Source organism: Mustela lutreola, chromosome 4 (genome assembly GCF_030435805.1).
Source record: "Mustela lutreola isolate mMusLut2 chromosome 4, mMusLut2.pri, whole genome shotgun sequence".
In the NCBI taxonomy this organism is placed as follows: domain Eukaryota; kingdom Metazoa; phylum Chordata; class Mammalia; order Carnivora; family Mustelidae; genus Mustela; species Mustela lutreola.
The window spans coordinates 17,653,732-17,681,623 of NC_081293.1; the positions used below are offsets into that span (position 1 = coordinate 17,653,732).

Sequence of the window (27,892 nt, forward strand, 5' to 3'; positions counted from 1 at the left end):
AACATAACACAGTGAGAGCTTCGTCTAGCGCATCAGGGAAGATTTCTATATGTCACATTAAGTCAAGGTGTCAACAATGGAGTTCCCTATCTAGTAAAGGAAGATAGCGTCTTACTGTTTGTTTACGTAGATGGGCTGAGGAAGAAAGAAGGAAAGATGATTCAGACTCAATGAGAAGAGATGCATTTAACTGAGATAGAGCAGGAGGGGAAATAGGAAAGGTGTGTGTGTGTGTGTGTGTGTGTGTGTGTGTAAGACATCCAATAAAGAGACTTGTTGAGCTTGAGTGCCACTGAGATAGTCTGGTACTGGAGAGAGATCAGAACTAGAAATTCAGATTTGGGTGCTGTAACATTTTAGGTACAATTCTAAGCCATGAGAGAGGAGGGATTTTTTTCAGCTCGGAGGAGTTCACAGGGATTGGCAGACTATCATCTAGGGCCAGAGCTTCCTTGTCACCTGCTTTTACAAATAAAGATTTATCAGAACACAGTGTGCTCATTCATTTATGTATTGTCTGCTGCTTTCAACAGCATGGAACATACTGTCTTCATGTTACAACAATAGAGTTGAGTAGTTGCAAGAGAGTCCACATGGTCTGCAAAACCTGAATAATTCACTGTCTGGTCAGCACAGGTTTGCCAAACCCTGCCTCAGGGAATTGAGAAAGTGAGAATGAAACTCTAGATGAGGGGAGAAAAGAAGCTGAGTGACAAAGACCACTTTGGAATTAGGAAGAAACCTCATTGAAAGATAGTTTGAAAGGAGTTTTAAGAGAAGAATTCTCAAGTCAAGTAAGAAGGCTGAAGGAGAAATCATTGAAATTCAAAGTTAGGTCATGAGTGACCCAGAGGAGTTTGGGGGGATGGTCAGAGTAAAGGTCAGATCTCAGTGGGCTGAAGTTCAGGAAAGGAAATCAACAGGTTACTCTTAAAGAAAAAAGGAAGATTGAAAGGAGGTGGTACTGAAGGAGCAGGATCAACGCAAAGGAAGAGGCCAACCAAAACCATGAAAACCACCTCCCAAAAAAGTGTTGGTGGTGGAGAGTGGATACAACTTGGAGTAAGATTCCGGGGTAGAGGAAGGAACTTCCTGAAAAGATCAGAAGAGGTGAGCCTTATAAAGGAACAGAAATGCTCTCTTCTCTGCAAAGGACTGGACATGAAAGATGATAAAAGAACGTTCTGGAAGCTTTCCCTTTGCTTGAAGTTGTAGGAAGCTGATTTCCTGAAAGTCAGGGAATTGAGGGGGAAAATACCACTTCAACTTCCACCAGTTTTAAGACTGGATATTAACTCAAAGCCAGAATTTAACTCAAGGAAATAACTTCTTTATCCTCCTCAGATATTGGGTATTTTAATGAAAACGTTCTCCTACCCCCAAAGCACTGGCTCTATCATCTAGATCATGGGTCAGCAAAATTTCTCTGTAAAGGGCTAGACAGGAAAAACTTCGGGCTCTGTGGAACACACATAAACTGCTTTTCTTTTTTTTTTTTTTTTTTTTTAATGTATCTTTATAAAAATGTGAAAACCATTCTTCGCTGGCTAGTTGCTCATAAAAAGGTGGATTTTGCCCATGGGCTATAGTTTACCAACCTTGATCTTGATTATTGGCTTCATAAAACCTACCTGTGCTTTCATTTTTATTACAAAGCAAAGTACGCCAGTAACTGAAGTCCTAATTCGTAGATCTTCTGGTGATTGCTAACCTAAATGGCTTACTTTCTCACCCTAGATCCCTTCCTCTTCCCAAGTTATCCCAAGGTCTTGAATTACACTTTGTGCTTGAGCAAACTCAAAAGAAGATTGGCAAGTTACCTCAATTCCCACTGACTGGTTGTTCAAATCCACAAGAGGCAAGACTGGCTGAGGTCTACTGACCAGCCACAGGAAGATGGCAACTCCGAAGGTGAGAATGCAGACCAGTGCCGGGGTTGGAAGTGGGGAAAACAAGAAGTTAAAGATAAAAAGCATCTTTGTGGATAGCAGCAGGAAGTTCAAGCCTTAAAAAAAAAAAAAAAAAAAAAAAAGAGGAAAGAAAGTTAGAGGAAATGGCTGAAATTTTTACTCGATAGCTGTGTTTATAAAGGGGACCCCCCCCCACACACACACAGACACATACACAGACCTCTAACCCTCCAAGAAAACAGGGCTGGCCTTCTCTAGCAAAAGAATTTCTATTACTGTTTGCTTTAGCAATGTTGGAAATCATAGAATGCATTCTCTACTCCTGTGACTTGACTGACCTCCCACAAGGACAAAGGAAGGATCAAAGGAAACAAGTTAATCGTTTGCTCAACAATTTTATGAAATGACTGCCCTTCTGGGGCACGTGGGTGGTTCCGTCATCAAGCGTCTACCTTTGGCTCAGGTCATGATCCCAAGGTCCTGGGATCATGTCCTAGGTCAGACTCTTTTCTCAGGGGGAAGCCTGCTTCTCCCTCTCCCACTCACCTTACTCGTGTTCTCTCTCTGTCTCTCTTTCTCTGTCAAATAAACAAAATCTTACAAAAAGAGAGAGAGAGAAGAAATTACTGCCCTTTTATTTTTGGCCCATGGGGCCTAGAAGAAACCCTTCTGGATCCAGGCTAAGCTGGTAGTCAGATCTAGGCTAAGCTAGGCACTCTAGAGACCCTCCCCTGCCCAGGCCAACTGAGCATCAGGAAGGACTGTTCCGCCTGGATTTCTCTAGTATAAAGCAGAAAAGGGAACATCTGTAGAGGTGACTCAACAGAGTTTAAAAATCAAGTGTTCTGCATGAAGGACATTTCCTGCTGCTCATATGTGCCTTGCTCATTGCTTTCTTTTTTGAAGCACTGGGAGAGTCTCAGTGAGGAACATCCTGTCAGCTTGCTTTGTTTGTCCAATGTCATCTCCTCCAGAGAAACCATTTTTACTGGAGGCAACGTTGGCCAGGTTCACAGGAAGAGTATTGGAGAATGGACCTGACCCATGGTAGCAAGTGAACATTGAAGGTATAGGCCAGGAAGAGAGGTCAAGGAACTGACACCACAAAGGTTTTCCCCAACGCAGATTTTCTTGTAGTTTCCAGCAAAGTTCAGCTTCAAACTGCTCTAGTAGCAGGAACTAGTATCCGGGCAGGTCCTAGGAACTTCCTCTGGCGGAGGCCATCTCTTCCAACTCTTGCTCCAAACTGCTTTCAGAGTGGGCTGTGTGCATGGATCATGGAATTTAAATCCAACCAATGTCACGAAGTAGAATTTTAGAGATGAGAAAAATTGAAGCTCCCAGGGGTAATGCAACTTGTCCGTTTTCCCACTGTTGCTTCCCCCACTGAAAGCTACAAAAATCACAGCTCCTCTTTCCTCACGAGGCTAGCTACAGAGTTCAAGGAGACTGAACCTGTCTGGAACCTTATAGATAACAGCAAAGGAAATTCAGAAGTTGTGTTTTTCAAAGTTCATCACAGTGCCCTATAGAAAAATATCTCAGAGAGGAGGCCAAACATTCCTACTTAAAACCTAGAGAGCAAAGCATGCCTGATAAAGAGCTTGATAAGAACAAGATCATAGCTGCCTGAGAACTTTGGGGCAACTGCCATTAGCCGGCATCTCGAACTTTCTCCATGAAGACACCTACTTCCCTCTACCCTAACAAAGGCTAGTTGGGGGACCTGGGAAATGTGTGTGGGAACTGGAACGGGTCTGTCAGTCATCTTAGCATTCTTCCGCTCCGTGACAGGTTATTACCTGAACTTGGAGCCGTCCCTTTCCATTTTATGGAGGAAAGCTGAACTTCCACAGACTGGGATGACTGTCCCCCACTCCTTGGTTTCTTCCACATTGTGTTTAGGAGAAGAAAAAGAAGACACAACAAAAACAAAAGCGAGGCCCCATAAGGGCTAGGTTACCTAATAATAGGAGCTACTGTGACCACCTGCCAGGATTCTGAACTGGGAATTTTGGAATCCAGCCTCACCTGGATTAGTGTGGTGAAGTGGCACGTCCAGGAGACAGAATGTGTTCAAGAGCCAGCCGTGTAGGACTTTGTTGTTCGCCAGGTGGGGAACAGGGCGGCCCCAGGGGAAATTGTGAAATTGAGAGTGGGTAGCAGGCGCTCAAAGGAGGAGAAAGCTGCTTGGTACTGCCCACCCTACACACCCAGCCCTTTCCCTCCGCCTGGCAGTATCTTCTGATCTGGGAGTCTCTCCTCTGTCCTAATCACACCTTCAAATTAAGAGATTCTTACCTTCACTACCCTTCTGGTCTGTGGGAACAAATTGTCACACTAAGGACTTTTGCTGTCTTCTTGCAGATTTACATTTTAATAAAGGACTTTGTGGGTGCCTGGGTGGCTCAATGGGTTAAGCCTCTGCCTTTGGCTCAGGTCATGATCTCAGGGTCCTGCGATCAAGCCTCACATCATGCTCTCTGCTCAGCAGGAAGCCTGCTTCCCTTCCTCTCTCTCTGCCTGCCTCTCTGCCTGCTTCTCTGTCTGTCTGTCAGATAAATAAATCTGTCAATAAATAAATAAAATAAATAAATAAATGAAATATCTTTCAAATAAATAAATAATAATAAAAAATAAGGGACTTTGCAAACAATGTCTTCCAAAGAAGGTCTCAAGGTGAAACTGGTGTTTGAGGGGGGCGGTAAGGAGGAGAGGGGTTGAGGAGCCCAGCAGGGAGCAGGAAGGGAAGGGAAGCCGGGGAGAGAACCCATGACCAGTCTAAAGGCAGCACCTGCTATCACCCCCACTGACTGTTACCGCTCGGTAATGGGAGCCCAGGATCACCAGACCATCAGATTTTTTTCTTCCTGGAAAATCTAGAACACTGAATTTTTGTGAAACCTCAGTTTTAACTATTGGCTCAGTTAGTAAGTCTGGTATGAGACAGACAGAAAGACATCCGGCTTACTCTGGACCATGGTCTGTCAGTTCTTGTGCCCTCCCTTTTAGACCTGTTACAGTACACTACCCACAAGAGTGATGAGAGGGTCTACTCTGTAACAGACAAGGGAGATACTTACAAATGTCAGGTGGGCAGTTTCAGGAGAATGAAATACCTTGCTTACACTGGCAAGGGGATTTTATTAGCAGAAGACTCTGAAGGATGTGTCTACTTGACAACTAAAATAGCAATTTGCAATGGCAAATTAAGTAGTCAGTTCAAATACGATCATGTACAGAATTTCAGATGGTTCCTTTCTGCTTCCCCATATTTTTTTTTAATTGAGGTGAAATCCACAGAGGTAGAATTAACCATTTTTATTTTTATTTTTATTTTTATTTTTTTTTTAAATTTTATTTATTTATTTGACAGAGAGAAATCACAAGTAGATGGAGAGGCAGGCAGAGAGAGAGAGAAAGAGGGAAGCAGGCTCCCTGCTGAGCAGAGAGCCCGATGTGGGACTCGATCCCAGGACCCTGAGATCATGACCTGAGCCGAAGGCAGTGGCTTAACCCACTGAGCCACCCAGGCGCCCCTAGAATTAACCATTTTTAAAATGTACAATTCCGTAGCATTTAGTACATTCATGATGTTGTACAACCATTGCCTCTAGTTAGGTCCCAAACAGTTTCATCCCCAAAAGGAAACCAAGTACCAATTAAGTAATTACTCTCTCCTCCCTGCAGCCTCTGGCAACCATGAGCTTTGTTTCTATCTGAATAATTTCTGACAAATTCTTAATATTTCATATACATGGAATCATGCAATATGTGACTTTCTGGGTCTGACTTTTCTCACTAAGCATAACATTTTCAAGGTTTATCCATGTTATAGCATATGTCAGTGCTTCATTTCTTAGGGCTGAGTGAACATTCCTCTGTGTGGAAAGACATTTTACTGATTTGTTCATTGACTGATAGATATTGGGGGTGTTTTCCCCTTTTGGCTATGGTGACCAGTGCAATGAACATTTGTGTGCAGATTTTGTTCTGAATACCTATTATCAGTTCTTTAAGGTAAATATATAGGTATGGAATTACTGGGTCACATGGTAATTTTACATTCAACCTTTTGAAGAACCACCAAACTGTTTTCCACAGCGATTGTACCTTTTTACATTCCCAAGAAAAACACAGAGGATTCTGGCTTCTTAGTACCCCACATCAAAACGTGCTATTTTCTGGGGTTTTGCTACTATTATTACTAGCAATAGCTATCCTAGTAAGTATGAAATGGCATCTTGCTGTGGTTTTGATTTGTATTTCCCTAATGACTAATGATGTCAAGCAACTTTTCATGGGCTTGTTGATCATTTTTATTTCTTCTGTGAAGAAAGGCCTGTTACAGCCCTTTGCTCATGTTTAAGTTGGGAGGTTTGTCTTTTGGTCTCTTTATATATTCTGAATACTAGTCCCTTATCAGATACATAATCTGCAAATATTTTCTCCCATTCTATAGTGATTTTTTTTACTATCTTGATAGGCTTTTTAACACATACATATATTTTGAACCTTTTGATGCAAGAGTCAGAAAGGGTTTGCAACCAGGCATCAGGTCACTCTCTCACTGCTCAGTTGGGAGAAGTTGAGGGCCCAAGAGTTGGTACAACCTTTGGGCTCCACCACGACTGGATTTAGGAAGCTCTGGTTAGCATTCTAAACTCTAGACTCTATTAACACTTCTGGATGCACTCAAGTAAATGAGAAGAAAAGCCACCATCTCTTTTGTCACGTGTCTTATGAACCTCAGCTACAGTTCTGGTTTGGGCATTTCACAGAGCCTCCAGCAAACAACTGATGTGGTGGCTTTTCCTCCTCCCGCCATGTTGTTATTTGGGAAAGAATGGGGTAGGGGAAAGTGCAATGGTGGTAAAGCTGTGTTACACTGTACATGGGAGCTCCTGTTCCAGGTCATCTAAGGATGGCTGTACAGGCCACACTGCACATTACGATGGCCCCAGGTGGAAAACCTCCTCTGCTTTTGAATATGATGATAGAGACATGCCATAGCCCCTATACACCAGGATGTCCCTTTGTCCCAGTCCTTCCCGTGGAAGGATGCAGTCAGTCATCTCCTAGGCCCCAACACATTTAATTCCAAAGCTGGCTGAAGGATACCTTCTGCCTTAACCCCTGCTTGCCGGCTCCCAGGACCAGCCTCAGTGTCTAGGTTTGGATCACTCCATATTCAGCTCTGAGGATCTGGGCCACCATTTCTTCAGTAAGTCTCATTTTCTTTGAATGAAGTCCTTACATGGACCCTTCTACTACTCTAGTTTTTGGTCAACTATGTTTATTGCTCTGAAGCTTTCAGGCTATCCCTTTAGCCTGCAAAAAATGCTTGTCTTGTAGTCACTTTCCTTAGAAAGATTTTATTTCTCCTACATGTATTCAGCTCTCTAACCATAAGTCAATTCCCTTTGAGCCTCTGTGTTTGCTCTTCCCTTTGTCTGAAACTCTGTTCCCAGATCTGAAATGGTTGTGTGTTACAGGTTGGGTCTCAACTGAAATGTCACTTCTTCAGAGACTCTCTCGGATCACCTTATTTGATATGGCCCTTTCCACTCCAATCACTATCACAGAATCTTCTTTTCTCTTGTCCACGACACTGTTCGCTCTCTGAAATACACCAGCTCCCTTATCATCTGTTGCCTCTACTGAACCGATGTTCTAATCAGAACAGGGATTTTGTTTTGTTCACCTGTGTCTCCAATGCCTACACCATGCCAGGCACATAGTTTGCTTTCAATCAGCAATTGTTGAAGAAAAATTACCAGTTTTCTGATTCAGAATTGTCTGTCTTAAATACTCTGTTCATCTCTTAGTTATTCCCTTAGTAAAGCTCCCATTCCTAAGCTCCCAAACCTTATATCATCCAAAGTCACTCTAGCCAATCTTGAGATGGGCACTCCCAAATTGATATTTACCACAGCACTGGGTTAGGGAAGGAAGAGGGTGAAAAGGATGTATTTCTAACACAGATCAAGGACTACTCAGGAGGAGTATAATCCTCTGAGCTTGAAAGAAAATACAGGATCAATCTTATCGAATGAAGCCATTTACAATAGTGAGCGGGAAATCCAGCCTAGAAATAAATAATTATGGTTAGTTACCCTAGGCTTCTGGAATTCAAAGAACCATAAGGCAAATTATCTTCATTTTTAGGCCTGAAGCATTCATTGTTTTCTGTGCAAAAATGAGATATAAATTTCATTTATGAGCTTTCGGAGGGAAAACAATCTACCTTCTAGTTATCCTAATTTGGATTTAATTGGTTTCTTTGTTCCCTTGCATGTATGGGCTCAGTCTGTGGTGATAGAGAGCTCATTAAAAGAGAGATCAGAGTCCCCAGGTTCTTATACTCAGCTGGCTAACACATTCTTCTGTACCGAATGATGTACTTTCTCTTAGAGACTAGGTTTCAAGGCTTCATAACTCATAATGACTCCAAAGGGGCCTGTGTGTGATTTAGAAGGCTGTATATGAAAGTCTGGCCTTCTTAATTGGGTCCTAAGTCACCAACCCAGCCCCCTAAATTCCTGCTGCCCTCAACTTAGGAAGCCTCCATTTCAGATCTTAACCACATCACCAATATCTCTAGAAAAATTCCAAAGTAGGGGCGCCTGGGTGGCTCAGTGGGTTAGGCCGCTGCCTTCGGCTCAGGTCATGATCCCAGCGTCCTGGGATCGAGCCCCGCATTGGGCTCTCTGCTCGGCGGGGAGCCTGCTTCCTCCTCTCTCTCTGCCTGCCTCTCCGTCTACTTGTGATTTCTGTCTGTCAAATAAATAAATAAAATCTTTAAAAAAAAAAAAATTCCAAAGTAATGGGAAAAGATCCAAAGAACATTACAAACTGGCAGCCTTATGAAAATAGCCTTTTCCTTAATGAGTGCAACAAACATGAAACAGATAGACCTTCCATTGTAAGACCCTTCACCCAATTTCCTCAGACCCTGGGACTAAGGACTTTTGACTTTTTCTTGCACCAGTTTACTCTTCTGCATCAATATAGTTTCCTTCTATTAAGAAATAAAAGATAACATAATTTGAAATGATTATCCATTTCACAAAGCTTTAACAGGGAAAACCTGGATATGGAAAAGCATTGACTCCTAAAAAAAAAAAAAAAAAAAAGGCAAGTCTTAACTCCTCATGCCATTTAAAATGATGCAGCCACTCTGGAAAACAGTATAGAAGTTTCTTAAAAAGTTGAAGATAGAGCAACCCTATGACCCAGGAATTGAACTACTGGGTATTTACCCTAAAGATACAAATGTAGTTATCTGAAGGGGCATGTGCACCCAAATGTTCATAGCAGCAATGTCTACAGTAGCCAAACTATGGAAAGTACCTAGAAAGTACCTTGTCCATCAACATGGACAAGGAAGGTGTGGTATACATATGCAATGGAATACTATGCAGCCATCAAAAAACCAAAATCTTGTTATTTGCAGTGATGTGGTTGGAACTAGAGGGTATTATGCTGAGTGAAATAAGCCAATCAGAGAAAGATGATTATCATATGATCTCTCTGATATGAGGAATTTGAGAGGCAGGGCAGGGGTGGGGGGAAGGGAAGGAAAAAATGAAACAAGATGGGACTGGGGAGGGAGACAAACCATAAGAGACTCTTAATCTCAGGAAATAAACTGAGGTTTGGTGGGGTTCAAGGGGGAGGGATAGGGTGGTTGGGTGATAGACACTGGGGAGAGTATGTGCTATGGTGAGTGCTGTAAATTGTGTAAGACTGATGATTCACAGACTTGTACCCTTGAAGCAAAAATACATTATGTGTTAATAAAAAATAAATAAAATAAAATAAAATAATTCAAAGTTCAAAAGGGTCAGCAGTTAGTTCTATCCAAAATAAAATATGTTGTCATATTTCCAATTTAAAAAAAACAGCTGAGAGGGAAATCCTAAAAACCCTCTAAGGAAAGAAGAGGCAATTAGAAGCCATGAAATAACCAGTAAGGTGACTAGCTAACAAATCAGTAGCCACAAAGTCAATAGCTTTCCTTGATTTCATGCAAATAACTAATTCAAAAATAATGGGGGAAATGCCATTCACAGTAGCATATTAATAAATGTGTAGAGTTGTTTTAAAAAGTTCAGATCTAAGGGACATAATAAGCTTTGAAAATTGCAAATCATGCTCCAAATAGTCAAGGGGACCCCATATTCCTAAATATACCCAAACATTTAATACAACTTTAATAAGACCAAAGGGAATGATTTAGGATTTAAAAAGTTAATTCTAAGGTTCACCCAGAAAAACAAAGCTCATTATAAAGAGTCAGAAAATTTTTGAAAAATAATAGGAATTGGAGGACAGAGTTAAACATTACCAAATTTGCTTCCATAGAGCTAGAGAAGTTTTCCATTGGTTGTGATAGACAAAACTATGTAACAAAATAAACCTGAAACTCCCAGTGGATATATTATCATATACTAGATTGCATTTCCAATAAGGACAGATTTTTTTTTTTCACTTAAATAAAAGTGTCAAGACAACTGGCTAGCCATTCAGAGAGAAGACATAAAGCCGATTACTACCGTCTTATTCCTACAATAAAAATAAGTTCGGGATGGATCAAAGACTTAAATATAAAACAAGGACAACCCTAAGAGTATTTGGGGAAATTTTTTTTATAATCCTGACGTGAGGAAGATTCAAGACAGGCACAAAACCTAGGAGCAATAAATGGAAACCCTGGCAAGTTTGAACCATAAAATTTTTAAAAAAATATTTGCCCTGCAGGAAAAATACCAAAGATAAACTGGGGCAAGTATCAAATCCTTTGCCTGTCTAAAGAGCTCATTTCCTCAATAAGGAAAACTCCGAAGTCAATGAAAACCAAAACACAACACAATAAAAAAAAACCCAAAGGTCATGACTAGAGCATTCACAGCGAAAACAGATTGTGGCTGGAGACGCTCTCGGTGGTGACTGGAAGGACAAGAGGAGGCAGAGGGAAGCTACACTCCTCCCCCCATTTCTTTCTTGAGTGCCTTTCAAGGGCTGCTCTGGCATATGGAGGTGGCCCTTGGAGCCCCACAGCAGGATTTCAGCCTGTGTCAAAGTCCCATTCCCTCATCTTTGCGAGTAGTTTTAAAAGTTGCAAATTTAAAGAAAAGGTCTTCTCCCCACCCAATGAGAAAATCGTGTAAAATGCACTCTTAATCAGGGAAACGTAAATTTGGTGCAGCCCATTAGACATGCGCCCATTGCCTTCTACCACTATTTAAAATGTGTGCCCTTTGGCCTAATGACCTTTGAGTAACTTTTCCTGTAGAAAAACATCAGTTCAGGGGTGCCTGGGTGGCTCAGTCAGTTAAGCAGCTGCCTTCACCTTAGGTCATGGTCCCAGGGTCCTGGGATCGAGCCCTGCATCGGGCTCCCTGCTCAGTGGAGAGAGCCTGAGTCTCTCTCTCCCTCTGCCTGCTGCCCTGCCTATTTGTGCTCTCTCTCTCTCTGTCAAATAAAAAAATAAATAAATACATCTTAAAAAACAAAAATCAAAACAAACAAACAAAAAAATCAGTGAATATTTTAGTATTCAGTAAAATACATCCCAAATGGCTGTGTAAGATATTGGTTCAGGGTGGGGCTCTGAGTCAGAGTACTTGGGTTCATACCCTGTGTGATCAGCTTCTTTGTGACCTGGGTTAGATAACCTCTATGTGGTTTCTTGTTTGCAGACTAACAATAATAATATCTTCCTCAGGACTAAATGAGTTAATGTGCCTGTAAAGTACTTAGAAGAGCGCCTGGTGTATAGGCCCAGACAATTGGTCTTACGTTCATCGTCATTACCTCTATAGGATTGCTTATAATGCCGGAGACCAGGAAAGCCTCCCTTGGTAGACTAGCCATAAATTATAGCATGTCTACATGGTAGCACTCTTGGCAGGCAGTAAGAATAAAGCAGACCTGCTTTATTCTTATCAGTGTGTACCGATGTGGAAAGAGCTCTATGATAAATCGCCAAATAGAAAGAAAACAAAAAAACCACTTGGACAAATGTGTATGTTTTTGTATTTCTGGAAGTATATTCCTCATAGGAAAAGACAGATGGAAGAGGAGAAATCATTAATGGATTTTCTAGAAAGTTTTGAATATTCAATAATTCACCCAAAGATATTTAAGGGCTTGACTGTATATTGGCATCATTCCAGGTGCTGGGGATCTCCCAATGAAACCCACCCCCCCTTGGGTGTTTGTATTTTATTGGCGAGTTTGATAACAAATCTGAACAATTATGAGCTTATATAGTATACGGAAATTTAAAAAAATAGAATCAGGAAAGAGGATTGTGGCTAGCAGGGGGATAAGGTTTCAAGTAGGTCTCATTGAGAAGATAACTTAAGAGTATACACGGTTTAATCTGAAATATGCATGCTTCAAAAAAAAATGAACATAAAAACCAACTCCAAATCACCCTACCTCTGACCGAGGCAGCTGACTTAGAAAGTTTCGTCACCTTGGTTGGCAGCATTTCGTGTGAATGCACCCAAGAACACAGCCTCAGCTCCATTTCTGCAAGTGCAGCCTTCCCACCACCAAAGCCACACTCAACACATGTGGCCTTTTCAAGTGCTCACATTGTGTGCAATGCTTTCAGCCACAGAGCAAGCTGGTTTGGACAGCAGCTCTGGCGGTAGGTTTTCATTCATTTCTTCAGCAGTTAAAGAGCTAGAGCAAAGGTAAATGTTGGCTCACCGGGGCAAACAGGGCCTCAAAGGTCATCTTTCGACACTTACTGCAAGGAACCGAGAAGAGAGGCTGTCATAAGAGGGCACCCTAGGTGCTCAGACAGGCCACTGCCTATAATAGCCTTCTCCAGCAAAGCAGTGTTAAGCTACTGGGCACAGCACCATCTCTGTCCATCTGGGGACTGGCACCCAGGACACTCTGTGGTATACACACTAGGCAATGTCCCCAGGCAGATCAGAAAGGACCCCTTTATCTCCACAGGATCATGCAGGACAGGGCAGGAAGATGGCATTACCGAAGGAGATCTCTTAAAACCCAGAGGGTTCCATGAGTGCTTAATAAAACAAGAAAGCATTCTCAAGATCACACATCTTGCTCTCCCAGCCCAACTGCTAGGCCATACCCCAAAACTCCAATTTGTAAGGCAGCTGGCAGGGAAACGGGAAAGGGCTAGGCTTGAAACAGGATTCCTGGCCCGCAGGCAAGCATACCATAAAACATGAGGTCTTTGGTGCATACGCATCAGTAAGATCTTTGTTGCTGAACCCCATGGGGAAATCTCCAGGAACCGGAGTTCAGGAGGGCTGTATAAATCAGAGCAGGATCAGTTCTATCCTTGGGTTTGGGAAGCTTCCTGTGACTCCATGGACACCTTGGCCATGGGGGTTCCCAGGCAGAGGCTGCCTCTTAGCCTTCAAATTCTACTGCACCCAACATGGTGCCTGAGGTACAGTGGGAAATCCATTGGGTGCCAGTGAGTCACTTTCCCTGTTCATTCACCAGTGGCACAAGCTCAGAGAAGGGAAGTGGAGAGAGGTATCTGTTGAAGGAAACAGGCTGCGGAATTCAGTCTAGTGGTGACATGATGTGCTCCTATCCACAGGGGGGGCATAGGTGGCTGACCCCTCCACAGAAATGCCACTGCCAGAAGCTTCGTGCCCTGGCATGGGCAACACTATATAGCTCGACCTGAATGAGCTCAAGGGCCACCGATTCTGCAAGCATTAGCAATATACTACGTACCAGGCTCATATACCACACTCAGACTTCATAGTCTACTAAAGAGCTAAAGCCAATTCCCCAGCTAGTAAACAAATGCACCATGTCATATACCCCAGACTTGGGAGCATCTGGTGGACCGGAGAAGTATGTGTGACAAGAGATATATTGACTCTCTGTACTTTATTTATAATTTTACATATTTTAATAAGGCAAACAAAGGTCTTAGACCATCTGTGTGCCCAGCATTCTGCCATGTACAGAGGGACAAACACTTAGAAGATATTCCTCTTGTTCTCTGGGGACTTATGGGTCTGTTGAACACTGAGAACAATTCTAGAAGGATTCAGCAAGTGGGGCTAGCTAATAAATCTGAAGGAGGGAGAGCCTAGAGTCGACTGGAGTAGATGAAGGGGGCTGTATGGAACACTAGACTCTCAAGGATGTGTGGGTTGTGATCCTGACTTTATTGCCAACAGTTTCATTTCCAAGGTCAGTTAAGGAGGGTGACCCCACCAATTAAACCAATGGCTGTTAAGTCTCCAACTCTGATTCTAACCAGAGTCTCTGTCACCAAACCTTCTTTTTCAACTGTTGCCTGCAACTCTCCATCCTTTTTTTTTTTTTTTTTTTTTTTAATGGAGAGACAAGTTACCACAGTAGGCCAGATAAACTTAAGTGGAAGGTGCGGGGGAGGGCAACCACGAGATATGGGGGGAGAGGTAGAGTGTGGCTTGAGTCACTAACATGAGACAATCATCCTATTTGGGAAAGGGAAACAGTGAAGGGCTGTTTCTGATGGAGGTTGAGAATCCATCTCTGGTTGAAAGGGTGTGGGGGAGGAAAAGCCTCCAAGAAGGCTGGGGGAGACAGTACCCAGGGCTGGTGGAGACACTCTTTGATGGAAGTCATTTCAGCTCACCAAAACCAGCAAGGCTTGTGGTGCCAGGCCTTGCAGTTGAGCTAAGTGGTATTTAAGAAAAAACCCTTATTACATCAAATATGGAAAGCCTCTTAACTCAGTTTGTGAAGATAGCATAGGACAGCTGAGCCACCCATAGCCTGGTGGCTGGCAGTGACAAATCCCACCAGATCTCAGATCGACACAGTCCCCCTGGATCTACCATGGGGCTTCCAGAAAACCACAGCCCAGCAGCCCTACTCTAAGGAAAACTTTGACTCAGGAAGCACCCCAAAGGTTTCCCAAGCTTGTTGCTGAGGGAGTAGATGATGGGACAAGTGGGGTCAGGAGAATCAGTCCCAGAAGTCCACTGGACTTGATAAGAGAGCTTGTAAAGAGATAGTGTGGACAAAGTGCTAGGCCCCTGTCACCCACGCAGGCTAAAAGCCCTGATGTGCAATGTTGTGAGAGAAGCCTTCCTGCTTCGGCTACTGCAGAGTCAGCCCTCCTGCCACCTGGTCTGCCAGTGGTCAGGGGTCACTGGAGTCAAAGTGCAAACAATTAGCTTTATTGCCAACGGTCTCATTTCCAGCAGCCAACTTTCAAGGCCATTGCCTGTTCTGGCGCTGGAACAATGTTCCACCACTCATGTGGCGCAGGGAATAGTTACATAATGTCACTGAGCGCCCATTTCCCTCAACTGTACACAAGAAGAGACAGGTGACAGTTCCTACTTAAAAGGAATGCTGTACACTCTCCCCTCGAGTGCACTGCTGGGTACATGGGATGTCCTCGGGAAGACTGGTTCCCTCCGCCCCCACTTTCCCCAGTATCTGACTCCTTGTTAAGTATCAGATGTTTCATCCTGAGGCTTCCTGAAAGAGAAGTGATGATCATGACCTTCATTCTGTAACTGCCCTCCAGCTTACAAGCAAAGGTCTTAACAACTTCTCATTTCTATTTAAACAGAGGATGTCTTGTTGGAGAGGGCACCGCGTAGCCCTTAATTCTGACCCAGCTCTCTCCTCCAACCCTAGCCCACCCCTGTATCCTGTCCTGCAGGGACTCACAAACTTGCACCTCATAGGGCAGACTGACCCACGGAGACCCCAAGATCAGCTACCAGCTCCCCCGAAGAGGGACAAAACCATGACCTGGTCTCAGCTGTACAAGGCTGCTTGACTTTCCAAACTCCAAGACTCATGGATTTATTCAAAAGACATGAATTAAGAGCTTAAGACATGTCAGGCCCTAGGTTTCCAGGGGAAGAGTGAGTGAGAGAGTCCTCTTTTGACTCAGATGCCTGGTTGCCCTGGGGAGAGAAAGCCCTTCATGCATTTACAGCAGAGTGGGACAAGAACAATGCTGGCTGACTCGGGGCTGCTGGGGACAGGTCATCATGCCTGAAAATCACCTCGGGTTGCACACCCAGTGAGGGTCAGTGCACCTGCTGGCCAACAATAGGAGACCGGCGGGAGCACAACCCTCATTCCTGGTTTCTCACTGGCTGCCGGGTCCTGGCCCAAGATCACCTGCCTGGAGGTAGGAAGATTTTGCCCCCGCAGGTGCGATTCATATAACATCATTTAAAGTGAACAATTCCGTGGCATTTAGTATATTCACACTGTTGTGCAACCACCACTTCTGTCTAGTCCCCAAACACTTCAGTCACCCCCAAAGGAAAGCCTGTGCCCATTAAGCACTCACTCTGCATTCCTCTCCCGACCCTGGCACCACCCGTCTGCTTGCTTTCTCTAAGGATTTGAAATGGGAGGGTTCTTAAAAAAGAGGTTTCTTCCGGTTTCTAGTTCTTTCGTCAAGGCACGAAACTAGACTCACCTGGATATTTTTTTCTTTTCTTTTTTCTTTTTTTAGGATTTATTTATTTATTTGTATGTGTGTCAGTGAGAGAGAGAGAGAGCACAAGCTGGGGGAGGGGAAGGGGGGGAGCAGACTGGACGCAGGGCTCCAGCCCACAACCTTGAGATCATGACCTGAGCTGAAACAAGAGCGGGACCCTCAGGTGACCGAGCCACCCAGGCACCTCTAGACTCATCTGGAATGGAGACAAATTTGCCTCCGTCACCACAGAAGCCAAAGTTCAAATCCCAGTTTCAACCTTTTCAGAGCATGTCCAGTTTCTTTACGGCTAAGACTCAGTTTCCCCATCTGTGAAACAACGAACCCGCTTTGCAGGACTGTTTAGAAGATTCAAAGATAAACTCAACCCCCCAACCCCCACCTCCAAAAAAGTCCTAGCACTGCCCCACAGAAAATAGTGAATGAATGTAAGGGGTCATATTTGCAGCTCTAGAAAAATGTCCCCATCTGTAAGTACTAATACGAAAGTGAACTCAGTATCTTCCCAGGTCCCCACGTAGGAAAATCTTTGTCCAAATACGATTTTCTAGGAAATCTGAAGAAAGACTAACTCCTCACAGGAGTGGATGCAGCCTGGTTTCCAGTAGCACATGGACTACACCTTGGATCTCTGTCTGACCTTGGAAAGGTCCTTCGCTTCTCTGAGCCTCCTCAGCTGTTAACATGGTGAAACCATCCACATCATAAGCTTGTCTTAAGGAAATGTTAAGAGCAGCTCTTAGGAGCTGGTGCTGACCATGGCTCCATCTTCCATCTTTTCTTTCCTTCTCGGACCCGAGCCTCCCTATAGAATCTGTGGCCCCCACTGTGTGTTTAGCACTTAAGCATTCGATGATACTCTGATGCTCTAGTCAGTGCTTTTGCCCTCGAGGAGTTAGAATATAGCCTGGGGGAGAAGACTACTTTAGGTCAGGACCTAGAGAAATACCTGGCGGAAACATTCTGTTTGGACTGGAGTGTGTGTGTGTGTGTGTGTGTGTGTGTGTGTGTGTGTTTAAATTAACTTGGAATGTGTTTACCTGGGGGTACACCTACCTTGCATTTTGCTAGAACCCCCACCTTGCACCTTATTGCATATCATCTATTTAACTCTTTAATCTGCCTGTTTTATAAGCATTTGTGGCCTTTGTTTTTTGTTCTCTTCATGGTGCCAAGCACACAAATGATGCCTACAAGAATTTTTACCCTGCCTCTTCCAAGACTATTCTGTGTTCATCTCAAATACTTATCCATTGGAGGGGACCCCGACAGAGTTACTCTCATGCTGGAATAGAAAGGGAGGGGTCAAGTGAAATCAATTATTCCATTAATTTTTTTTTTTTTTTACTAAATCAATCTTTTTCAAAATTAAATGTCACTACTTTTAAGACTCTGTGGCTGATGGAAAGGACGAGTCACCTACATGTTAGAGCTCCAGATCCAATCTGCCTTTTCAAACCACGCAGCAGATTAATACCTACCCAAGGTAATAAGCCCCAACCAGGGAGGTCCTTCCTCCAGCTCACTCTTTGAGGGTCCTTGAAGTCCGTCTGAGATTCAACTTGTGGCTCTACCCATGAAACAGAGCTAAGTTCATCCAGAAACTGTCTATCCTCCACTCATTCATTACCTCTCTCCATAGAAGGAGCCAATGTTCACAATGAAAATTGAAGAGGTCTCTCGTGTAGTCTTCCTCCCCCAAGAGAGGCAGGAGAAGGAAAAAAATCCAATCCACCCCCCCCCCACTTCTTCCTTCCCTTTGTGCCTTCTGGTAAAGAAGGTTTAAAGGTGTCCCTTAGAGATCTGAGAGAAAGAGAGGGAGAGAGACACAGAGAGAGAGAGAGGGAGCACTGACACGTGCCAGGGACCCGGCAGGCTCTAGATGGGCTGAAGCTGGGGGTGAGGGTGCCCCTTCAGCCTCTGCCCCATGCTCACCAGACCCCTTGCTAAATACCCCCCGCCCCCGACATTCCCCTTACCCTGTGAGAGGGGTGCATTTCTCAGAGCTTCCTCCGAACGGAGTTTCCTGGCTCCGGGTTCTTCCTGGCACAGAATCTCTGGCCCTCTTCCCTCAGCCCCGGTTCCTCCAGGGACCGGCTGACTTCAGAGCATCCCGGCAGGCAGGTGGTCACGGCTCCGAGTGTCCCCCACAGTGCCCTGCCTGAGCTGTCCCGAGTCAGGCCATGGCCGGGCTTTCTAACGTGCTCAGGGACCTCACTTCCTGGTTTTTCTCTCACAACTGAAAGTGGAAGCTGTTCTGGCCAGGAGGAGAACAGCCGCCCAGGCTGCCCTGGCTCCTTTTCAAAGCCTTAACCCCTAGCCCTAGGGCTGAAACAAGAGCCTGCCGGGAGCCCACAATCACCTTTTGCCTCCAGGGTCTGACTACCGTGAAACCAAGACAGAGCAAGCAAACAAACTGCAGGAGCCCCAAGCAGAGGGCCTGTGCCAGGAAGGGGACACCACCCCCCCTCTCGACTCCCAGGGCAGGGAGTTCAGCCCTCGCATCCCTCCCGATGCTGGGGCACCTGGCACGGGGTCACCCTCCTCCAACCCCTGTGCCTCCCCACCCCCACCTGCCTCTGTCCCCAGGCACTTCCAATAAAGTCAACAAAACAAGCAAGTCAGGAAACACCAGACACAGACCCAGAGGCTGTGTTCTTTTCCTCTGACCTATAAGCTCATCCCTCTCATACCTTAAAACATAAACCACAAATCTAGTCTGCTGCCTCTCTCACCTCCCCAAATTAAAAACTGGGACCTTCTGAAAGGAAGGCGACAAGCATGTACACCATGCCCTGTCTGATTGGTCCCGTGTCTTGCAGCTTCTGGAAAACCCACTGTACCCGCGTGAGCCGGTAACAGAAAAAGGCAAATCGCTTCTTAGTGTTATTGTGAAAATTGTTCTGAATGTGTAGACCCCCTGGAAGTGTCCTGGAGATTCGTCTGCAGGAGATCAGGACCTGCAGGAGTCTCACTGGACTTGCCTAAGGCTGGGACCACAGAAGGGCACGAGAGCTTCCTAAATTTGGAGGCCGAAATCATGAGTTCTCTTGCTCCCACCTGCCCCCACAACCAACACCCCAGAATGAAGCAACTTTCTCCAGCCTTAGTCACTTCAAAAAGGCTTATGTTAAGTCCTGGCCCTTTAGCAGAGCTAGGTTAGGACTCGTACTCTCTACAGGTAGGAAGTCCTAAACACCTCCAAACTAGAGGGGAAAAAAAAAGCCAGGGTGAGCTATGTTGCAATCTCAGAGATGGCAGCTGATCCCTTGGCCTCACAGGAGCCCACTTTAGACATGGAAGAGAGACCAAGTGTGGGAAGAGGTGGTTAGCCCACCTTGCCAATCTATATCTCCTGGGTCATCTCACAGCTGGAGGAACCTTGGCTTTGTTTAGTTTCAGGAGCTCATTCCTTTAAGAAGCAGCTCCCTCCAGCCAGAGCGGACTAGGTGTCAAGTTTCAGCTATTCTAACACCCAGAGTGCTGGCTTCTTTTACCAGCTAAATGAAGAGCTTGGAGTGAGAGGAACTTTTCTGTTTGTTTGTTTGTTTTTTTTTTCCTGTCTTCCTTCAGGACTGGATGCCCAAGTTCAGAAGTACCTCGGTCATTTAAAAAGTCCAGCTGGAGTCGCATTCCTTTTCTATCCTAGGTGCACATAAGTGACACTCCCAAGATTTCAGGAGATAATGGAAGATTTTGGAAACAGACGAGAATTCCGCATCAGGCGGCAGCAGCCTAGAGGGACAGACTGATGGGACTCTAATCTCAGCCATATCGCCTCCTAGGTAGGTAGCCCTGGGCGTGCTGTGAACAGCCCCAAAGCCCCTTATTCACCTGTGATAAGGGAACAATACCACCTGCCTCACAGAAGGTGGCAGGTAGATGAGGAAACGCAGATCACACAGTCACACACCTAATATAGACTCCAGCACTCAAGACAGTGTCCACTAAGGGTTCTCTTCCCCTAGTCCCTTCCAAATGCGATTTGCTGCCATCAGCAGCTGGCAGATAGCCTTTGTAACCATTCTGACAGATAAAGTTTTGAATGAAAGATGTAGACAGGCAGCTTGGTTCGGTCTCTAACCCTTAGTTAAGGCTTTTAACTCTGTGTTAGTTTCCATTTAGTGAAATTAACAACTTTCTCTCCCAGACCTACCCCCTGCCAGCTTTCACATTTCCAACCACTTTACAACTGGTTTCTCCTTTGCCTCCACGCAGGTCAGCGGAGGTTACTACTTAACCAAGGGTAATCTCTCGTTGGAAAAGAGCCCTTAGACGGAGAAGAGACCTGCGTCTCACCTTCCCACTCCCCATCCTTAGCTGTCCCATAAATGTATAAACTTTAGAGTAGGGAGCATTACTGCAGCTTACCTTGTAAGAATACACTCACTTGCCGCGTCCAGATAATGCCCCCTCACGGCTGGTTGTACCGGTTCATTCAGACACCTCTGCCCCTTCCACAGCTCCTGCAACAAGGCCACATCTGAAGCCAATGCGTCCTGTCCCAAGAGTGACCCACAAGCTTCCCTGGAACCTTTGAACCTATTGCGATAGAAGTTCAAAGGTAGAAGTTACCTGTTCAAACACATTGGAGTAACCTCCAACAGCGACAAGCACAGAATTTGGTAAAAGGTTAAAACCGAGATCGTTATGCAAGGGTTGAGGAGGAAGAAGAAGAAAGACAGTCCTCTGCCCCGAAAGCTGATGTTTAACAAGCAAAACCTTTATAAAGCCCATGAGTTGAGGTTGAGAAGGACATGGGAAGGCACTTTGATTGATTCAAACTATAACTTTAAGAATTGGATAAGCAGAGGTCTGCATTTCAAGACCAGACTCCGGCTAGAAGGGGCCAGTGGCCCCTGCATAATTAGAACATTTCCAAGACAACGAAATAAGGTGAATCATTCTAACATCTAGACTGAGGGACAAGCCTACCTGGGCTGTATTTAGAATGCAGAATCTCGGGAAGAATTCACCTCCCACAGTTTAGCAAGGCGCTTGAAGAAGCACATTGCTAGTATATCAGGGTTCCACCTCTGCTCTCGCTTTCCATTTTTTTAAAAAGGTATTATTATTATTATTTTTATTTTAGAGAGAGAAAGTGAGTGGGAGGAGGAGCTGAGGAAGGGGGAAAGAATCTCCAACTGATTCCATGCTGAGCGCAGATCTGAACGCGGGGTTCCAGCTCATGACCCCGAGATCACGACCTGAGCAAAAACTGAGAGTCAGACGCTTAGCCAACTGAGCCATCCAGGTGTCCCTCACTCTTTGCATGCTGAGGTCACTAGTCACCATTTCTGGTTCTAAAATCTTCAAGACTGCAGGGCACCACTACTCAAAAGAAAGTTTTGAGTTTCTGTGTTATAGGTGAGGGCCAAGGCCCTTCAGGTGAAGGAAATCACCCAGAATTATACAACTAGTTCGTTATGAAAGCGACACCTGATCTTGGCCCCACACAGTCACCCCAGTGCCTTTGCCTGGCTAGGATTCTGCTTCATTGACCCGTGTTCATTTAACCACCAGCAGACTTCAGACACTCGACCGCTTTCTGGATCCTGGGCTGCCAGAAATAGGAGGTCATACTGCACTGGGTTTCTTCAACTGTATTCAGTCAGTCAACCAATGACATCAAAGTCAGAAGCCAATATCTCATCTTGCAGACTCCTGTGTGAAGGAGGGGTTGTCAGTTGGCCAGATTCTCATCCGGGTCTGAGGTGCATTAACCCTTTAAAGTCATTTCATGGCACACAGCCCTAGTCCAGCCTCAGCACCTGAAGAAAGAGGGCTTTGTGAGTGGTAACCGAAGAACATGTTCCATGAGAACCGGGGACGCCAGCTGGACTCATCTGGCTGGACCCCTGCCCAGCTGTGTTCATTAGCAACCTACTAATGCCAGACCTGGTAGAGGAAGACGCTCCAAACCAGGAGTTTGTAGACTTTAGCGAACAACACGGGCCCCTGGAGAGCTTATTACAATACCAACTTATGGGCTGGTGCCCGAGCTTAGGATTCCCTAGGCCTGGGTGAGGGCCTGAGAATATGAATTTCTAACAATTCCAGGTGACAGACACGCTGCTGGTCTGGGAAACCCACTAGGAGCAACGCTGTACCAAGTCACCCCTGGCCTCTCGCGAGCCCCACTATTGGAACGCCACAAGGGACTGTGGGTAGCCCCACAGTGCATTTCTACAGCTTCTCCCAGTTTAGAAGACGTTTCCACTATTATCTAACAAACCTGTGAGGTATATGTGGGGACAGCACCTTCAGCACCCAAACCTTGGGTATCTGTTGGGGCCTGAGACAAGAACATCTTTTGGCCCTCGAAGTAGACCTGCCAGATGGTTATGATTTGTGGTATGGGGAACACTTCCTTAGGCAGGATTTTAGCCAGTTTTGACTGCTAATTCAAGTCTTTAGAAGTAGGGCAATGTGACGGAAGGAGAAAGAGCAGAGCCCTGGGGCTATAGGCGGAGTCTACTCAGGTTAACAGGACTACAGGCGGAGCCTACTCAGGTTAACATATTCACGGTGGCTTGGAGAGGATGGGTGCGAGACGCCCCACCCTAGAAGGGCTGTATGGCAGGACAGACATCGTGATGGCACGTGGACACAAATAAGTCTGCAGGGGACTGACCTTTAGCTTCCCACATGGCAGAGCTGACTTTGAAGTTTACCCTTCTACTGAAATATGAAAAGGAAAGGGCAAAGTTCCTTAAACTCTTAACAAGCGTGCCTTAATTGGCCATTCCAATTATCAGGATTCCAAACCCACCCTTCCCTTGGTTATCTGACATTTCAAAAGCCTTATGGCACTCAAAGTACACCTTTTCAGGTAGCAAGCTATGGTTCTCATGGCAGCTCCTTTCTGAAGGCCTTCAAGGGGGTCAGGAACATTACTGAGCATGTCCCACATGACGGCGCTGTTCTGAGAGCTTCGTCTGCAGTATCTCATTTAATCTCACCACGCGGAAGTTATTATTCCGCAGAAGAAAGTCTAAGAGAGGCCAATTAACTTGCCCAAGGCATGGGGCTTATAGCTGGTGGAGTCTCAGAGTCAGATTTTGAGTTGAAGGACCTTTGAGCCCAGTGCTTACGTGTGTACCTGGGAGTACAATCCATTCTACGAACCCCTTGCCAGCATGCATATATATACATATATACGTATACATACATATATGTATATGTACACGTATATATGTATGTATACGTATATATGTATGTATACGTGTGTATGTATACGTGCATATGTATGTATATATATGTATGTATACATATACGCATGTATACATACATATATACACACACATACATATACATTCATGTATATATGCATTTATCTTGGGATCTTTCACTGGCCTCTCAAAGAAAATGAAGAATTGTTGTCTTAGAGGAAGCAGGACCCAATGCCAGCCATAAGCGTCTGATGCCAAGGGTGGAATGACAGCTACTTTTCCTCCTCATAAGGGCTTTCCATTTGCCTCGATATCCTTCCTGCCGCTGAGATCATTTCCCACACGGAGCCTCACTTCACTCATCTAGAAGGGGCCACCGCACCCTAGATCCAGCTGTGTGACCCTCAGGGGGTCTGCTCGGTGGTGTGCTGTGCTGCGAGTGCCCACGGCTCCATGCTGGGCCCCGCTGTCCATCCTGCCCCACAGGACGTCACCACACGCCTGCAGGAAGCTGGCCCCCAGCTCCGGGCTAGAGCAGCTCACTTTTCCTTAGCTTGGGTCGTGGACAGTCACGGCTTGGGGCACCCAGGCTCTTGAGGCCACTTGGTCATTCTTTGTGGGAAGGAAGTGTTACTCAAGTACGAGCACTTGGGGAACCATAAAAGTGTTTGTACAGATTTGCAATACGAAGTTTTCCTTCTCTCCTGATATGCCAGCTTCCTCGTGCCCCCGCTCCCATACACACACAGCAACTGCCTAGTAGACTTAGATCAGAGCGGTAAGCCACAGCACACGGATGGGCCACGACGTACTGACCCTCAGCCTTCGCCGTGGCTGGGTCCCAAGCTTGTGACCAGCCTCGATGTGGGCATTGGTGGGTACACCTGCTCTCAGGTGTCTCATGACGTCTCATGACGTCAGCAAGGCTGTCACACAGTGACACAGACAACTTGCTTCTTTGTCAGCAAGTGGTTTCCTAGAGTGTTTAAGAATCAGATGGAAGGTGGAAAGATCCCTGACAGAGGTGTCGGCTCTAAATTCCCAGAGCCCTCAACAACCCCATAAATATCATCACTATTTCCCAGCAGGTTAGACAGGGCGTTCAGAGAGAAGCTTAAGGTCTGTGCTGCCTGCTTCTCTCACCAGGAGCGGCGTACGGCTCCTGAGCACTGGAAGGGGGGATAAGTCCACATTTAGATGTGTGCAAAACACACACCAAAGTCTGGAGACTTAGCATGAAGAAAACTGTGTCACACCTCCATTTTTTTAGCATACTGATCACACGGTGAAGTGATAAAATCCAGCATACGCTAGATAAGTAATTCTCCTTGCTTCTTTTCCTCTTACAACGAAGTCTGCTGAGGATTTTTAAGCTACGTGTTTCACTTGCATTGTATCTTTCTCAGGCAACACCGATTTAGACCAAAGGTCCTCGGCCTTAATACCTTTAGAATAGAAACACAAGTGGTGTCTCCCAGTGGCAGCCACGAACATGTCACAGCGGCTCCGGAGGAACTTGAAGACAGCAAGGTCTTTTACCTGAACCTCTCCTTTCTGTAGCCCCCATTCGACAGAGGTCATGACCTTGACTGAGGCAACAGTCCCGTATTACAAACCTGCTGTCACTCCCTGGCTGGTTCCACGCCAGGCACCACCCTCTGTGTCCTGCGTCCCTCTGTTGCTTCATCTAATCCTCACGTGAGCTCATTAGGGTATTTAAAAATAAGGAAACCTGTGGCTTAGACAATCCCTGACGTGTCCAAGGCAGTTTAAATCTCCTTCGAGACCAGTGGTCCCAGCCATCTTCCTGCACGACCTCCTCCAGGACAGCGAGTCAGGAACCACACACAGTCCTCACTGCTCAGGAATCAACACAATGGGGGCGTCAATTCCTTGGGGGGAGGGGGAGAAGGTAGGTCAACACCTCCTCCCTCACGGAGCCTTTAAGGATATAGTCCTCTGACCTGCAGTCTTGGCCCCCTGGGCTCACAGCACAGAGAGCATAGCCCTGAGTGCCTGGCTAAAGAGTTATTTGGGAACTTTTCACACGAGGAGTGGAGCGGAAATACCAGGAAGTGGGAGGGGTTCTGGTCTCTCCTGACAAGAAGCTGAAGAGGGTGGAGGAGGCAGAAGGGACATCCTGCCTGGCTTTCGATAGCTACAGGCTGGAGAGGAGCTGCTCAGACGACAAGCCTAGGGCCACACAGGCCCCTGATCGGATGGAGAAGCAGATCATGCTTATGGGTTCAAAGTGTACCCTCGCCAGAGAAAGATATATTAAGTCAAGGACACTTTGTTTGCTCAGTGTTTGAGACACTGTAGCCATGAGGGTGTTCTTGGAAAACATAGAACATTATTGGGTGCCTGGGTGGCTCAGTGGGTTAAGCTTCTGCCTTCAGCTCAGGTCATGATCCCAGGGTCCTGGGATCGAGCCCCGCATCGGGCTCTCTGCTCAGCAGGGAGCCAGCTTCTCCCTCTCTCTGGTTGCCTCTCTGCCTACTTGTGATATTTCTCTCTCTCGGTCAAATAATAAATAAAATATTAAAAAAAAAAAAAAAAAAAAGAAAACGTAGAACATTCTTGAAATTGGCTTGGGAAGTAAACCTCACTGTTACTCATCTAGTATCTTTGATTAGTGGGCAGACAGCTGCCCCTCCCCACCCTCCACTTTCTGGATGTTTTTGTTCTTGCTAAGACTTTGTAGGGGGTTGGGAGTGGTAATCTGGAAGACAGGGTCAAAGACCACAAAATAAATATTCAAATCAGAAATACGGGGGTTCAGGCTCAACCAACCTGCTAGATTTGAGCTTATACGCAGCGCCAGAAGAAAACTTCAAAGTATGGTGAAGGATCCCTACACGGTGAGAGGCCCCATTCAGGGGGCAACGACTCATTCCTGGTGGAAACAGGTGTGAGAAAGAACACGTCAAAGCCAGCGGGGAGGAGTTTTTACCCTCCCAGGATAAATATCAGGTGCTGAAGAACATAAAAGGTCATGTCGCCGTGAAAGGAGATTGTTGGCCCCTCACGTAAACATTTTCAGAAACGAGCATCGTGTCATCGTCAGGAAGCCAAGGCCAGTGCCCCCTCCTTGGCTTCTAGGACTGGCGTCTGCATGATCACCTAAAGGAGTGGCTTTTGGATCCAAGGAACTTGCTTTGCTTCCGCTCTAGGAAACAGTCTCCCCCCTTTATACAAGTTCAACCTTTACTCCACTGTCCTGTGACTCTTCAAACATTTACTATCTTTTTGACTATGTATTCGCTGACAGCATCACCACCCTTTGCAAGAGTGGAGAACACAGCAGGAAGTTTGCAGTGGACACCTGGACAGGTACTAGCTGACTTTTACTTGCTCATACTTGGGAGGGCTAGTACGAGGTGTGCTAGATCTTCAGGGACGCTCCCTTGGCAAACCTGTAAGCAGACCTGAAAGGAACATGCTACCATCTCCCAGCATGGGATACTTGGTTAATTATAAGTCTACCAGAGCCCTAGGGTTTTAGAACAAGGAACAGGAAAGGTCAAAGGGCTCTTCCCCCGGCATTTTTCCACTTTGTCAGTAAGAAAACAGAGGCTCAAATCCAGTCTTATTTACTTGGCAAAACCTGAGGTTGGTTGATGCCTTTTCCCAAAACACCCAAGGAGATGTGAGAGAGCTTGTGAGGACAGGGGGAGGGTTGCCTCTCCCGCTCCGTCTTTCCGTCAGGGGGATTATGGGCTCATCTTGTACTTCCACGCCTTTATCTGCTTCTGGACAAGTTCAAATTCACACATTCCAAACCTTTACCTTTTCTCTAAACATGAGTAAGGCACAGATTTACAAGCTGAAGGGAGGCAGCTGGGGTGGAGGGAGCAGGAGGAAAGGGAAGGCAGCTAGAGAGAAGCCAGAGATCCCACTAAAACTCTCCCACCCTGGATCAGCTCATCCTATCTGATCGTGGATGTTGAGCAGCTGGCTTGTCTGGTTTACGGCACAGGCTGGCCAGGATTGAGGAAACCATAAACCAGGCAGAAAGAACCCTCCCTCCATAATAATCTCTTCAGAAAGCAGAGATGGGCTAAAGTTGCTGGCTCCATTTTGGCTCTGGTCATGATCTCAGGGTCATGAGATCAGAGCCCCGTGTTGAGTCTGAGCACTACCCCCACTGACATAAGAAACCAAACTCTGCACCTCTGCTGGGCGTGCAGCCACGTGGCCTCCCCCATCAACCACTCCGGCTCCTAGAAGGGAGGAGGCCTGGAGAAGCAGAGTGCGGAACAGTGTGGCCCCTCTCAGCGACCACAGTCCCTTCAGAAACTCCCCCACCCCCACCCCAAGCTGCTTTTAAC

General features: G+C 45.8%; 1 protein-coding gene across 4 annotated transcripts in view; it reads right to left on the reverse strand.

Moving 5' to 3' along the window:
• ACSL5 (acyl-CoA synthetase long chain family member 5) overlaps window positions 1-20,915 on the reverse strand; it is a 45,853-nt gene extending 24,938 nt beyond the window's left edge. Inside the window, exons 1-2 of one of the 4 annotated variants that reach the window (XM_059173196.1) lie at window positions 20,761-20,915; window positions 1,821-2,005 (exon numbers count right to left, since the gene is read on the reverse strand). In XM_059173196.1, the coding sequence (XP_059029179.1) occupies window positions 1,821-1,976 (156 nt within the window). In that variant the 5' untranslated portion in view covers window positions 1,977-2,005; window positions 20,761-20,915. Of the gene's footprint in view, window positions 1-1,820; window positions 2,006-3,712; window positions 3,733-18,368; window positions 18,791-20,760 lie in introns of those variants that run through there. The other 3 variants (XM_059173195.1, XM_059173194.1, XM_059173197.1) reach the window with 3 other exon arrangements.
• Window positions 20,916-27,892: the final 6,977 nt, after the last annotated feature.